Genomic DNA, 16,305 nt, shown 5'->3' on the forward strand with positions numbered 1-16,305 from the left:
AGCCAAGAGAGACTGTCATCATAAGCCTTATTGTGAATCGAAAATAAAGTGGTGAAATCATTAGAGTTTGCTGGCGTAATAAAAGATTTTTCTGCCAAAAGATCTAGATGTCAATTTTAAAGGGTATAGGTAACAAGTAACTGTTACAACTGTAAATGAACTATGAAAAATAAAATTAATGTCTTCCAATGTTAGAAACTTAAAATAGTTCAATATTTGATCAATAAAACGTTCGGGGGTAAAACGGAGGTGTGTAAAAGGGAGGGTAAAGCTATAGGGGTTATGAAATCCGAAAGTCGAGAGCCCCGCAAGTATATTTCGAACCCGGCCCCGCAAAACACCAAGCCGGCCCTGCGTGGCCGTTACACATATGACATATCTCGCCCTGTTTAATCAGATGGTGTTTCGCCGGGCTCGCGGTCTTCTCAGACTCAATCAGTCTTTCTTCCTTGAATAAAAAAAAAATCTAACGTAGTCCACCTTTTTACTGGTTCGTGGTGATTTTTGAATGGAATCATAGAGAACCGGCGAAAACTGGTAAAATTGCTCCTAAAATAGGCGAAAATTTCGACCGCAGAGTGGAAACACTGGTCTTACAGGTCGTGATTTAAGGGAATATAACAATTATGAGGAAAGTTAAAATCATATGAGATTTCTATGGTTAAAATATGGGCAAGAGAGAAAAAACAAGAAAAGAAAAAAATTTTAATAATACCAAAATGTACCAAAAAAAAATGCAATTAGAGGTAACACATGAACAGAGCAGGGTTATAAGAGTTCCTGCTTTTGATGTGGAAGATTAAGAGCAGCCTTATGCTCTGAAACAAGCGAATAGTTATAAAGGGGCAGAGTAAATCTCATCCCCGGCACGTTTTTGCGTAAAAAGAGTACACTTTTAGTCTGAGAACAAGCGAAAAGAATCCGTCTAGTGCTGTTATTTTTCTCTACGAACCTTGCTGCTGTTGTACTTATAACTTGGCAAGCTGCAAACTGCAACCGTGCAACGCGATTGGGAACTTGGTTCTCAACCCGTGATGATAATATTTTTTTATGTTGTCAGTCAAATATTTTCATAGTTTTGGGTTTGTTTATCAAACACCTATATGAAAATGAATTAATATCCGTTAAAATATTTTCCTTTCAAGCAACAAAATTAAGAAACCAGTGGATTGTTAGGCCTTGGCTATTGTTGTCATGGTTTGTTTTGTCAAATGACTCAAATCGGTCAAAACATGCCGCACTTGGTGACTTAAATCGTTGTTAAATGCCGACCTTTTTTTATCGTTTCGATACCAAGGTTTTTCTACAGATTTAAAGTCTTGAAAGAAACGCTTTAAAATGAACGTATTGGATGGTAGTTCGATGGTATTAGAAACCCTTTCAAAAGCAGCTTCTCAAAATACTGAACTATTCAAACCAGCGGAGCAGCAGCTAAAACAATGGGAAACAGAGCCTGGTTTTTATTCAACACTTCTTGTTAGCATATTTATCAATGCTCTCTATGCTTTATTAATTGTATTAACAAATATTTTTTTTGGACATAGTCTATCTTTTTCAATCACTCTATTGATCGTAATGTTAGATGGCTTGCCGTGTTGTACTTCAAAAATGGGGTAGAGCGATATTGGAGAAAAACAGCCCCCAAGTACGTATCACTTGAATCTTAGTGATATATTTTAATGCCCCTAGTAAAGGCATTTAATTGTTATATCAGTGCAATTTCGGAAGAAGAAAAGAAAGTTATCAGAGATCGACTGATATCAAACTTTGGAGAGCCTGTCAATCAGTTGGCTGTTCAACTGGCAGTGTTAATTTCGAAAGTAGCCAGATTTGACTGCCCAAAAGAATGGCCCGAGCTCATACCCACACTTCTGCAGGCGGTACGCAATGCTGATGATCTCTACCAACAAAGAACTCTTTTAGTTTTGCACCACGTCATCAAATCACTTTCTTCTAAACGCCTGGCTGGAGACAGACGAATCTTTCATGAGGTTAGCAATAAATATTTAAGCAAAATTACTATATCCTTTATTTAGGCTAATAATGTATTTCTTCGTATTAGCTTACCAGTAATATCTTCAACTACGTTTTAAATCTATGGAACACCTACACAGAAGCGTTTTTACAACACATGAGGCAGGAGCAGTTTGATGTAGGAGTTCTGTTAGAAAAATCCCATTTATCTCTTAAAGTTATCCGAAAATTAGTCGTACACGGTTTTAAAGAACCAGGAGAAGTGCAAGACGCTGTTACTTTTCTTTCCCTTGTATTTCAAATCATAAAACCATTTTTAGAATGTAGTAAGTAAATTTGTATTTATACCTTTTGTTGACAGGTTTTTATTACCTTTGTGATAACTATCTCTTCTTTAAGGGAAAACATTTCAAGGGCAAAACCAACTCTCTGAGCTGAGTGAAAAATACATCATCCTTTTAACTAAAGTTGTAAGTTTCAAGGGTTTTTAAAAGATAACTTTTGTTGGGTAATTTTTCTGTTCATTTAGTTACACGATGTTTTGGAAGTTCACCCCTTTTCGTATGTCCCATTTATTAAACCAACTCTGGAATGCACCGTTTCTCTTTGTTTCACCGAAGAGGGAAATGGCTTAATATTCGAACGGTTCATCGTTCAATGTTTTAATCTTGTCAAAGCCATTTTACTCTGCGCCGAGTACAGGATTGCCAAAGAACCCGAGGGTAAATTATTTCATAAGTATAATTAGTCAACTGCCAACTGGGTTATTGTTCCTCTTCCATTACATTGTCTGTCGTCCTTGCTGTTGTTTGATTTTATTTCTATTTCTTCCGCGTCTAATGGCGTCTTTAAAATTTCTTTGCAAGCAGCTGAGTCTCGAAGTGGCTCTAAACCAAGCAGGCATTTCAGTAACGATTTGGGTATTGCCTTTTCGTCTTTTTTTATCCTCCCTGGAAAGTCTCGAGATCTTTGTTTATTTTACATGTTTTAGGCTGTCTTACTAATACTTGATGTGAATAATATATTTCTTACTAGAGAAGTATCTATATATGGCAGGGTCGATGCAGTTTTTCATAAGCATAACCGCCAATTATCTTTATTATTATTATCACTCCTGCACAAAGATATTTACTTATTTACTAATCTATTTTCCCTCTGAAATGGCTTTAAGAATCAGCCAGAGCCTGTGAAGGTACATTTTTAAAGTGATTACTTCTCTCGTAAAATACATATTTGATTCTTCTGCAAATACTTAACTAACGTATCATCAAGGAATGAACTTTAAAAAAATATAAAATTTTTAATTAATTATATTTTAGGGGTCGTTGCTCGTTACTTGGCTGAGGAATCGAAAGAACAAGCAACATTGGCAGCATGCAAAACCAAAGAAGAATTTTTCACTCACGATACCTTAGTGGGTATTTGCAGGAGGCTTCTCACTCACTATTTTCTTCTCACCGAAGAAGACCTTAATTGCTGGGACACTTCTCCTGAGGAATTTGGTAATCTGGCATCTTATTTAACTATTTACTTTGGTCTAATTTTAATCTCCTCATATAGCTGTTGACGAGGGTGGGGAAGCCTGGAAGTTTAGTCTAAAGCCGTGTACAGAAGTCTTGTTTTTAGCGTTGTTTCATGAGTTTAGGCAAATAGTAACTCCTGTTATATTGGAAATGGTACAAAATGTTCAAAATATGGGCCCTACCCAGGATTTGCAAGCCATTTTGCACAAAGACGCTGTCTACAATGCAGTTGGCTTAACTGCCTTTGATTTATTTGGGGACATTGATTTTGATAATTGGTTCTCTCAATCTTTGATCCCGGAACTTAAAAATAAAGACCCGAGGTTGGTATTTACCTTATTTCTTCTTTTATAAATTGAGTCACGGGTCACTGATACAACAATTTTTTTAAATTCCTAGGCATAGAATAATTCGTAGGCGAATTATCTGGTTAGCTGGTCAATGGGTCGGTGTTAAGCTTTCTGTGAAAAACCGGCCCATGTTTTATGAAGCTGTACTATGTCTTTTGGATCCTCAGGAAGATTTAGTAGTCAAATTAACAGCAGCAAATTCACTCAAAGAAGATATCCTTTTTCTACTTATTTTTAACCATAAGTAACATAGCATTCTCATAACACTTAAATTTTTTACTGAATCGGTTTCGCTAACTACTTAATAAATCCTAACGCAGCTAAGGACTGACAACTGTCAAACTGGTTTTAGAACTCTGAGGGAAAGCAGTGTTGCTAGCCTTTGTTTTCTTAAGGAACAGTCCAAGCATAAATTTTCATTGGTAATCAGTGCTCGAAATGGACTGGAACGCACCAGTACGCCTTCCGTTTCATAAAAGTTTTCCTCAAATCTCTCCTGGTTCGTAAAGATTATTTTTTATTGCACAGCTCCCGTTTTTCAGAATAATTGGAAGCTTTGAAAGGAAACACGCTCTGGTTTGTGAATAAGTCCATTTCGAGCACTGGTTGTACAGGGTTGTTACGGTATCTGGAAAACCTGGAATTCCTGTAAAAGTCAGGAAATTTGAATATGTGTATAAAAATCAGGGAAAAGTCATGGAATTTAATTTCGGTGACAAATAGGAAACTTTTACTAAAATATTGGTTAAAAAATACAAAATCTTAACACAAAATAAATCATTGAAAATCTACGGAAATGGTCAGGGAAAACCTGGAAAAGTCAGGGAATTTGACTGAAAAAACTGTGGCAACCCTGTATTAAATTGGAATATAACATTGACTACTATAAACACTCGTTTTGTTCATGAAGGAGTTAATTACAAACACTTCTAATTATTCACTTGTCTAACAAATTAACGGATATTATTTTCTATCATACTTATGTCAAATATACGTGTTAAAATAAGAAATATTTTCTTAACATTTCAAATACCTGTTGATGATTTTGATTTCAGTACAGAACAATTTATGCCAGTTAGTATACTCAGTACAATTTTTTTCTTAAAAGTTAAAACAATCTGTTTAAATTTTTATTTTAAATTTTTGCAGTATTTGGAAGTTATTATCAATAAACTATATCAGTTACTACGCCAAGTCTCAGAATGTGATACTAAGGTAGTTCTATGATTTGTTTATCACCAATTTGAAATAATTCAAGTTTCGTTTTGGCAGATGGCTGTACTTTACGTTCTCTCATATGTCATTGAGAGAATGTTTCGCCTCATTCAGCCATACGCCGCGGAGCTCGCTAACTATTTGCCATTACTGTGGGAAACGTCTGGAGATCACAATATGTTAAGATGTGCCATAATTTCTTTGTTAGTCCATCTTGTTCAGGTCAGTATGATGGAATTTTGAAGTTAAACTTTTATTTTCAGTTTTAACGATAGTTCTCTGTAGGGTTTGGGTACCCTAAGCAGTGGTCTGCATCCATTTCTACTTCCAGTAATTTCCCTAAGCACCGATGTCAGCCAACCTTGCCACGTTTATTTATTGGAGGATGGCTTGGATCTGTGGCGAGCCTTACTGCAGAATACTTCCACATTTACCCCTGAACTTCTCACACTCTCTAAAAATTTACTACCTCTACTTGGTAAGTCAATTATAAGGGTAAGTTTTTTAGGGAAACAACTGTTCATTTGGGATTTTACCATCTTTCAGAACTGGGTACGGAAAACCTCCGTACATGTATGCAGATAATTCAGGCTTATATTTTATTAGCCCCAACGGAATTTCTACAAATTGTTGGAAATGATTTAGTGCTTTCATTTTGCACCCTAATTAAGGATATGAGATCGGAAGGTATAACTATGGTTATGAGGGTAAGAACCAACTTGTTGACGTATAATGTACCAAAAGCCTGTCAAGGGGAGAGTTTTTGAACTCAATGCTTTATTTAAAGTAAAAGTTGTGGAGGGAATTAATTTGAAAGATGCCCCTTGTGAAGAATGACCAGATCTCACAGGAGAAAGTATTATAAATAATGGTAACCCTAAAGTTACCTTTATTTCCCCAAAATGATAGTCTTGACTTATTTAGCACTAAATAGAAGGCCATAGAGAGTGTCCCCTTACTCTTCTTTATACGGTGCATATCAATTAGATAGTTTGCCAAATATAGGAGATGACATGCTTTTGGTAAAATCCATAACACTTTTTAACTTTAATTGTAGGTTAAAATAAAAACTTATATATTTGCATATATTTAAATATATGAAAATATAACGACGTTTTTATTTTAACCTACAATTTAACAACGCATATAGCACTGCTAACTTAACTATTAATTAATGTTACTTTTTAACTTAATTAATGTACTTGTGAAATCATAGGTTGTTGAAGTTGTATTCAAAGTCTTCCCGGAAAATGGGCCTCAGTTGTTTATTCCCATTCTTCCTTTTGTCCTTACTGAAGTGCTCAAGGCTGAGGAACTGCCAACTTTAATGTCCATGCATTTATCTTTAATCTCACGTGTGGTTTTACATAATCAAGCGTGCTTCACTACTTTGTTACAAGGAAGAGCTATGGATCTAGGAAAGGTAATCAAAATAGATAAACCTACCTAAATCCGCATTATTTAAGGTTTTGGTGTGATTTACGTAGAAGCATATTACACATCCGCATATTTTAAGGTTTTGGTGTGATGTAAGTAGAAGTATATTACACATCTGCGTTATTTAAGGTTTTGTTGCGATTTAAGTAGAAGCATGATATTACACTGAAATTATGGTAATTCAGGAATTATTTCAAGGTTTTCACTTTGTAGACAGAAGGAGAGATTTTGAAACATTTACTGGAAGTCTGGCTAGATAAAATGCCCCTTATACAACCAACTGAGAGGCGTAAACTTTTGGGTCTGGCCCTCACATCACTGGTCACGAGCAACTCCAGCATTGTACAAGATCAGTTTTGTGGGATTGTTTTGTCAATATGTGAGGTACTAAATGACATTATTAAAGCTGATGATCTTGGAGCTTTCAGAGAGTAAGTACAGAACACAGCTGTAATTTTTATAGGAATAATTTTTTAAGTTTGAAAAATTGAATTTAGCTCTTTGTTGGTTTCGAATAACGATAATTTAAGGCTTGATGAAGAAGAGGAAGATGAAACGGAACATGATAAGAGGAAGAGAGAGGTAGGCATTTGTTTTCTGTGGACTTTCTGGTTCTTAATTAAATGTCCTAATATGTTAGTTGTATTTTTTAAAAGCTGGCAAGAAAGGACCCAGTTATGACTGTGGCCCTACGTGATTATCTGAGCTCTCAAATGGCACTGGTGCAACAAAATTTGGGGCAGGTAAATTTCGAGCAGCTAATGAGTACCGTTGACAGTGAAACGCTGGAAAGCTTGAACTTGTATCTTTTTGGGCAAGGCTGAGTCAGGCAGACAAGAACAATACGTGTATGTTTTTGTAAATCTCCAAAAAAAATTATCCTTTGTATAATGTAAATATTTGTAAACGAAAGTTGCGTTTGTAACAAAAGCTGAAATAGGCTGGTGTAAATGAAATGGAGATTCGAGTGTTTCTATTTTCTAGATTGTTTCGCGTGAAGATATATAACTTACAAAAATAATATAACCCCCGATTATTGGAACCTAATAATTCATAGGTTAATTTACAAAAGTGAAATGCCAAATGGTAATATAACAGGTATTGGAGTTAAATATTTGATGACCATTAAATTCTAGTATCTCAGTATGCAGAGTTAGGCTGCTTTAATAATACCCCAAAAAACTAAATTTAACTTCCAGGGTATCTTAGAAAATATTCGTTTATAGGTATACCTTTATCTAAGAGACAGAGATAAATAAATTCATTGTTTAAAAACTGCCACTATAATTTGTAATGTAGTTTTCCCTGGTTTTGTATTTTATGGAAAAATAATAATTGCAGTTACAGGTCATTTGTTTATTTATGGCAAACATTTTAGGCTTTTATTATTCATATATTTATGAACAACAATTGACAGCTTCAAATGAATATAGTGCTTCCAACTCTCAACTGATCGGGTTATTCAGGTCACAATTTTCAGATACCTGAAGATATTGCATTAGTCTGATTAGGTTAATCGTTTTTATCCCCCTCACCCAGAAATCTGATATAAGTTTATCCTTTTCATTATCTCAACGCGGTAATTCATCTAACCAGTTTCAGTTAGCTGAACAATTGTCTGACTTGTACGTTTAGTATATAGGGTGTTAGAAAACGATACAATGTATTTTAGCTAGGAATTTTAAACTTTCAGGACACATAACACGTGCAAGGGGGTCACTTGACAACGGAAATTTCCATGACCTTGAAACATGTCTTCAAGGTCTTCAAAATTTATTTCGAGAACAATTAAAGACACAAAGTTAGTTTCAATTAGAAAATTGTTCCCCATCCCATTTTAGAACTAAATAGCTTTGGGCCCACTTACTTTGACCTATAAAAAGTAGAAGGATTTAAGACAAAAACCGGTAGGTGGTGATGAAAAAATTTACCAGAGACCAGCTTGAAGAGCTCATGGACGAATCAACTACGGGGACGCCCTGGTCTATCTCATTTCCCTTGAATCGGTTCAAATACGTTTTTTGCTACCGATTCAAACGTCATCAACAGGAAACCGAATTCTAGAATGTCGCCATCTACCCAAAAATAGTTTTGACCGTTTTTAGGGGCGGATTTGAAATTTTTTGTTGTTTAGAGGGCAGGGGCGTATAAACCATTAGTCAAAGTAGGCACGTGCCTAGGGCGCCATTTTTCTAGGGGCGCCAAAACTCTGATAAAGCCCCACGGTCCATGTACTTGGCTTGCCCCTACTCAAAATAACGCCGAAAAGGTTTGGGGAAACTAAAATATATTTATTTATTATAAACCGATACGCCCCTCCTTAGCTGACCAATGCCAAGTGGCGCCAAAATTTTTTGTGCCTAAAGGCGCCGAAAGGGTTAATCCGCCCCTGTTAGAGGGTTAGAGAACCACTGAGCCTTAAATATAATTGAGTAAAGTAAGTGAAATTATGATAAGTTTTATTTATTGATCGAATTGCCTGGTTGTAGATTAAAAACTATAAAATGAGAACCAAAATTTGCGTGTTTAAAAAATGCAAAAGTGATTCTCGGTATTTAGATAAAGAACATATGCGCGGAGAATTAGTAGAATTACTGGCTAAAAAAGAAACAAAACAGTTAAGCCTATGAACAAGGGATTTTAAATAACATTTGTATAATACATACTCTTATTACTCCCGCAAAGTTCCTTAAAAATTACAGCATACGTGTTCATCTCACGAACGCCATAGGAATTCTACAACCCTCCCCATTCCCCCTTGAATCGGTACGAATACGTATTTCCGCTTGAGTTCGGGGAAGGGGGGGGGGGTGACGATACGAGTTACTTTCATGTTTTTCTTAGACCAGGGCGTCCCCGTTAGTTGATTCATCCATGAAGAGCTAATCACTCGAAAAGTACTCATGCTAGAGTATCAAAATTTGCTAGACATACTCATCTGGTAGGGTTTCTTTAGAATTGTTTTACTCATGGTTCAAGGTCATTCAAAGTTTATCTCGAAAATAAATGGATTTAGAGAAAAAGTTACAATTTGAGCACATTTTGAGTTATTGGCCCGGTATCGTTTTTTAGTTAACACCCTATAGAGTGATGTCGTCTGATACGATTTTGAAAACTTGTAACGTCACAGCTGTAGTGTTAATAGTGGCCGCCATGACAGTTAATGTTTTTGATAAAAAACGGTAACTGTCATGGCGGCCACTATTAACACTACAGCTGTGACGTTACAAGTTTTCAAAATCGTATCAGACGACAACACTATAACCATGGACGAATCAACTAACGGGGACGCCCTGGTCTAGGAAAAACATGAAAAGAACTCGTATCGTCACCCCCCTTCCCCGAACTCAAGCGGAAATACGTATTCGTACCGATTCAAGGGGGAATGGGGAGGGTTGTAGAATTCCTATGGCGTTCGTGAGATGAACACGTATGCTGTAATTTTTAAGGAACCTTGCGGGAGTAATAAGAGTATGTATTATACAAATGTTATTTAAAATTCCTTGTTCATAGGCTTAACTGTTTTGTTTCTTTTTTAGCCAGAAATTCTACTAATTCTCCGCGCATATGTTCTTTATCTAAATACCGAGAATCACTTTTGCATTTTTTAAACATGCAAATTTTGGTTCTCATTTTATAGTTTTTAATCTACAACCAGGTAATTCGATCAATAAATAAAACTTATCATAATTTCACTTACTTTACTCAATTATATTTAAGGCTCAGTGGTTCTCTAACCCTCTAAACAACAAAAAATTTCAAATCCGCCCCTAAAAACGGTCAAAACTATTTTTGGGTAGATGGCGACATTCTAGAATTCGGTTTCCTGTTGATGACGTTTGAATCGGTAGCAAAAAACGTATTTGCCTGGCAAACCTGAAAAAAGCGTGGCCTCTTTTTTAAGAACCGATTCAAGGGAAATGAGATAGACCAGGGCGTCCCCGTAGCTGATTCGTCCCTGCTATAACCTTGTAAAAACCAAATTAAAATTTCGAAAGGAAATGTTTTTAGATATGTAAACTCCTAAGTAAGACGTAGGAAATTTTTTACTACATCATTTCTTCACAGTGAGTCAGTGGCGCAAAAAAATTATAATTAGCGCCATTCGGTAACAGTGCCATGGACTAATCTTACCCAACTTCCTATAACCATATGCTATATCATGATATTCCGGAAATATGGTGCGCGATTTTGAATACCACCATTATTAGGCTTTATGCGTATTTAGCCGCTCTGTGGTTACGTAAGAATGAAATTTTTGGAGTACTTTACGATTGGCTGAATTTGAACTCTGACTCCATTTGGATGACCAATAGAAAAATTAAAATCACAAAAAAGGGTTAAGTTACGTTACACTACACCAACATCCATGTCTTGATCAAACAGCCTTAGCGCTTCCAACCGATTATCAGATGATAGTTGCGTTATCTGCTTGAACAAAAAATTACGATAGGTCAGGTAGCACATTATCTGCATTTACGTTTAGATATTATCAGACCAGTTGATATCAGTCCCGAAACTAAACTAAATTCATTGTAATTTTACAAATGCATGAGCAAGGTTACAAGTGTCATACTTAGAGGTTTTATGTTACTTATGGTAAAATTGATAGACATGGGGAAACTGAAATTGATCACATTCTGTCTGTCGGTTTATAATAATAAGTTTATTGAAACATGAGAAGAAAGTGGAGTACACTTATTGTGCCCTGCGTTTACAAAACTATGCATATAAATTGAAATAAATACACAACCAAAGAACAGTAATTATCGCCAGAAACGAAACTTGTCAAGACGGGATTTAAAAGAGGCAACAGAAGATTTAATTTTTATGTCGCCTGGAAGATCATAAAGATGGGAAACTGAATTTGGTCGATTCTGACTTTAACAATCTGGAGGTTAGCTCGTGCCTCGCCATCACGAGATTTTTTCCCGTGGTAACCTTTCAATAGCACAAACAGTATAAAAATTTCCAAGTGAATGCACATATATCCTTCGATATTCCATGTGTGTACGCAAATATATCCTTAGATATTCCAAGTGTATGCATATATCCTTAGATATTCCAAATGTATGCATATATCCTTAGATATTCCAAGTGTATGCATATATCCTTAGATATTCCAAATGTATGCATATATCCTTAGATATTCCAAATGTATGCATATATCCTTAGATATTCCAAATGTATGCATATATCCTTAGATATTCCAAATGTATGCATATATCCTTAGATATTCCAAGTGTATGCATATATCCTTAGATATTCCAAATGTATGCATATATCCTTAGATATTCCAAGTGTATGCATATATCCTTAGATATTCCAAGTGTATGAATATATCCTTAGATATTCCAAGTGTATGCATATATCCTTAGATATTCCAAGTGTATGCATATATCCTTAGATATTCCAAATGTATGCATATATCCTTAGATATTTAAAATGTATGCATATATCCTTAGATATTCCAAATGTATGCATATATCCTTAGATATTCCAAGTGTATGCATATATCCTTAGATATTCCAAGTGTATGCATATATCCTTAGATATTCCAAGTGTATGCATATATCCTTAGATATTCCAAGTGTATGAATATATCCTTAGATATTCCAAGTGTATGCATATATCCTTAGATATTCCAAGTGTATGCATATATCCTTAGATATTCCAAATGTATGCATATATCCTTAGATATTCCAAGTGTATGCATATATCCTTAGATATTCCAAGTGTATGCATATATCCTTAGATATTCCAAGTGCATGAATATATCCTTAGATATTCCAAGTGTATGCATATATCCTTAGATATTCCAAGTGTATGAATATATCCTTAGTTATTCCAAGTGTATGCATATATCCTTAGATATTCCAAGTGTATGAATATATCCTTAGATATTCCAAGTGTATGCATATATCCTTAGATATTCCAAGTGTATGCATATATCCTTAGATATTCCAAATGTATGCATATATCCTTAGATATTCCAAGTGTATGCATATATCCTTAGATATTCCAAGTGTATGAATATATCCTTAGATATTCCAAGTGTATGCATATATCCTTAGATATTCCAAGTGTATGCATATATCCTTAGATATTCCAAGTGTATGCATATATCCTTAGATATTCCAAGTGTATGCATATATCCTTAGATATTCCAAGTGTATGCATATGTCCTCACACCCTACTTTATTCGATAGTAAAATTACTGGCAGGTTAGTTTAATGGCGATATATACGAGTGAAAACGCGTTCCAAACGAAGGGGATTATGGGGATATTTATATAAAAGTCAATTGTATATTCTGATTTTTATCATTATTTTGGTAAGGAAAATGTTATTTTTACTGTTGAAGGCTTTTAAATTAGTATTTGAAGGATCAAACCAATAAGCTTTCGGCGCCGTTTGGCGTTGATTTCTCGGGTACCATTCACTGACAGTTCGAAAGACTAATTGCTCCGTTAAAAAAGACGGATACTTATCCGGCATGGTAATGATTTATATATGGCCAGAAAAAAATAGCGTCTAGAGAATAGGAAGTGTCCAAATTTATTTTTATTATGTTCCTGATTCACCATTTTATGAAGTGAAAATTAGAGTTGTAAGTCAGAAAATTTTAATTGGAAAATTGTCGAAGCCTTTTTTCTAGAAAATTTATTAGAAAACAAGTTGGCAAGCCAAAATATACCTCTCCTCGGTAGAATTGTCCCTAGTGGTATTAATTTCTCGAGATAACCCTTAAAGATATATCTCCGCAATTTAGAGTTATTTGTTAAAAATATTAACCCATTTCTATCCCGCCCGGTATAAAATTTTAATTATAATTAAAATAATTGAGACGAAACGACCAATTTTAATTTATTCAGAATATCATAAGTTAAGTAGTTACAACAGTAAGTTAGACGTACTATAACAATGCACAATTGAATTAAACCCTTTTACAGAACAAGTTTATCAGTTAAATATAATACGAAGCAAATTTTAATGAAAGAAATATCTACAGAGGCTTTTTGGAATTACTCGCTTACGAAATACTTGCCGCATCTTTAACGCTCATTTTATTTCAACACTCGCCCTTGATGAAGATACCGTAGATATCTGGTAGTGGACGACTCGTTCACTTCCTGTTGACGTTGTGACGCATACCACATGAAAAAGACCAATGCCGTCCAATTTCCAATATCATATAATGACTCGCACACCCAAGAAATCATTGACTGCGTTAGAAATCGTAGATATCCAAATATCCACACCAAATGTATTTACAAGAAGCAAAAACCTTACCATCAACAAAGCACAGAGAGCCACTTGACTAACCGCCACCTCTTAAAGCAATTAACGTTAAATTATCTCCTTTGAATTAACAGAACTATATATAGGTCGTTAAGAAAGTGGACCACCCACAGGGTCTACCCTTTAACCCTCTAATCTCGGCTGACTGCGCTAAAACAAGATTTAACCTTTAAAAAATACCAGATTAGGCCTTCATAAATTCATTAATAAAAAAAGACTTTATTACCTATTATGCTTACGATGCCTGTCTTAATTTCAGTGAATCTAAGCAGCTATCGGTGGTTCTGTGGTAGAGCGCTCGACTGCCAAGCCGAATGGTCTGGGTTCGAAACCTGGGTGGCGCATTTGTTTTTAATCAATAGAGAAACGCTAAATTAGAATTTCTTCGATGCAATAATTTCAATTTCAATTCTATTTCAATTAAACCAAAATTTCGTACTCTATTAAATACGCTTCCGATAAAGCTGAAGGTCTAATTTTCAATAAGGCGTAACAAGTGTCGGTGGTTCTGTGGTAGAACGTCCGCCTGTCAATCAGGAGGTCTCGGGTTCAAATCCCGCCCGATGCGATCGCAAATTGATACTAAGACGAATACCGTGTACAACTGGTGGAAACCCTGCCATTGGACGTTGAGAGGTAGCATTACACTCAGCACTCGGTCCGTCCCAAAGTCATTAAGAAGAAGTTGGAGAGAAAACGCCCATATAACACAACAGACTCAACATGCACAACCATCAGAACACAAACACAACAAATTCAACACTCACAACCTACGCATAAACATTACAAAAACTTAATACACCAAACCGTCACGACGGTGAGCGAAAAATACACCATCCAAACCAAACCGCAAATGCATTCGTTAACGCTCACCGTCACACGGTGGTTTTGCCAACCCTTTGAGAAACTGCGTACGCAGTGATTACACTTTGCACCGAAAATGCGAACGCGTTCGCAGTCCTGACAGACAGACAGACCCACCCACAGACGCACACACAGACCCACCCACAGACCCACCCACAGACGAACCCACAGACCCACCCACAGACCCACAGACAGACACGGTCGTTGTATAACCCCTCCTCGGGGACTTTGTCCCCTCGGAGAGGTAAAAATAGAAATAAAAGGTTTTAATTCCATCAATAGCCTAATATTGTTCGCAAATTTAAATTTCGCGGCATTTTCGACTCATTCTCTCGAATACAAAAATAAAACTAAACCTCTACACTAGTCTAGAATAAAAACCCTTCAAAATAATTAGAGCTCGGCGTTTGGATAAGAATTAATCACTTTATTTATTTTTATCCAAAACACACAATTATCCACAAATTATCCGAAAAAATCTATTATTTTTACATGTTAAATTGCTTTTTAGTCTGGATAATATCCACGAATAAACAGTTAATCGTAATTTTTATGGTTAATCGAAATTTTAGCGGTTAATTTATCCATTTCGCCGAGCTCTAAAAATAATATACGTTTAATTTTTTATTTTTCCTGAAAATTAGCAACTCTAAAGTTTTCACATAAAATCTGTGTCGTAAAAATCCCCAATCGATTTTTAAATTTCTTTCCCGTTTTCATACTATAGGTGTCGCTTTAACTGTTGCCTAGCATTAGGTACATACAGAAAATAAACTGAACTAATCTCACGTAATAATACTTAAAAGCACATTTTATCCAGGGGGTAGCCATTTAGAAAACAATTGTACACCAGATTTCTGATTTCCAAATATTTCCGACATTTCTTAGATCTTTCCTAATATTTCTAGATTTCCAGAAATATCAAATATATTTACCGATTTCCAGAAATATCAAATATATTTACCGATTTCCAGAAATATCAAATATATTTACCGATTTCCAGAAATATCAAATATATTTACCGATTTCCAGAAATATCAAATCTATTTACCGATTTCCAGAAATATCAAATATATGTACCGATTTCCAGAAATATCAAATATATTTACCGATTTCCAGAAATATCAATAATATTTCCGTTTATTTCCAAATATTTATTTCGATTTCTCGAGATTTCCTTATATATTTTTTTTTGTTTTTCCGGATTTCTAGAAATATTGAAAATATTTCCGTTTATTTTAAGATTTCCAGAAATATAGAAAATATTTCTGTTTATTTCTCTAGATTTCCAGAAAAATCGAAAATATTTCTGTTTATGTCTCTAGATTTCCAGAAAAATCGAAAATATTTCGGTTTATGTCTCTAGATTTCCAGAAAAATCGAAAATATTTCTTAAATATTTCCGATATTTCTTAAATATTTCCGATATTTCTTAAATATTATCGATATTTCTTAAATATTTACGTTATTTCTTAAATATTTACGATATTTCTTAAATATTTACGATATTTCTTAAATATATACGATATTTCTTAAATATTTTCGACATTTCTTAAATCTTTCCAAATATTTCTAGATTTCCAGAAATATCAAATATATTTACCGATTAACTGTTGCCTAGCATTAGGTACATGTACATAC

The 16,305-nt window shown here is 34.9% G+C and overlaps 1 protein-coding gene across 2 annotated transcripts; it reads left to right on the forward strand.

Annotated features, from left to right (window-relative positions):
- The first annotated feature begins 780 nt into the window (after nucleotides 1-780).
- Impbeta11 (importin beta11) lies at nucleotides 781-7,800 on the forward strand. Of its 2 annotated transcripts, XM_090177826.1 has the most exons (19): nucleotides 781-1,476; nucleotides 1,545-1,645; nucleotides 1,715-1,991; nucleotides 2,063-2,300; nucleotides 2,374-2,444; nucleotides 2,504-2,696; nucleotides 2,844-2,894; nucleotides 3,294-3,476; nucleotides 3,535-3,820; nucleotides 3,897-4,060; nucleotides 4,881-4,921; nucleotides 4,997-5,062; nucleotides 5,120-5,284; nucleotides 5,348-5,540; nucleotides 5,609-5,769; nucleotides 6,279-6,485; nucleotides 6,713-6,930; nucleotides 6,997-7,081; nucleotides 7,156-7,800. In XM_090177826.1, exons 1-19 carry the CDS (start codon nucleotides 1,339-1,341, stop codon nucleotides 7,321-7,323), a joined length of 3,006 nt encoding a protein of 1,001 aa, XP_090033952.1. In that variant the 5' UTR covers nucleotides 781-1,338; the 3' UTR covers nucleotides 7,324-7,800. The 2 variants fall into 2 exon arrangements, with proteins under 2 accessions (XP_090033952.1, XP_090033953.1); XM_090177827.1 differs by lacking the exon at nucleotides 2,844-2,894 and having other exon boundaries at nucleotides 782-1,476; nucleotides 7,156-7,799.
- The last annotated feature ends 8,505 nt before the right edge of the window (nucleotides 7,801-16,305 follow it).

Source organism: Leiobunum rupestre, chromosome 6, assembly GCF_980474605.1.
Source record: "Leiobunum rupestre chromosome 6, qqLeiRupe1.1.hap1, whole genome shotgun sequence".
Lineage (NCBI taxonomy): Eukaryota > Metazoa > Arthropoda > Arachnida > Opiliones > Sclerosomatidae > Leiobunum > Leiobunum rupestre.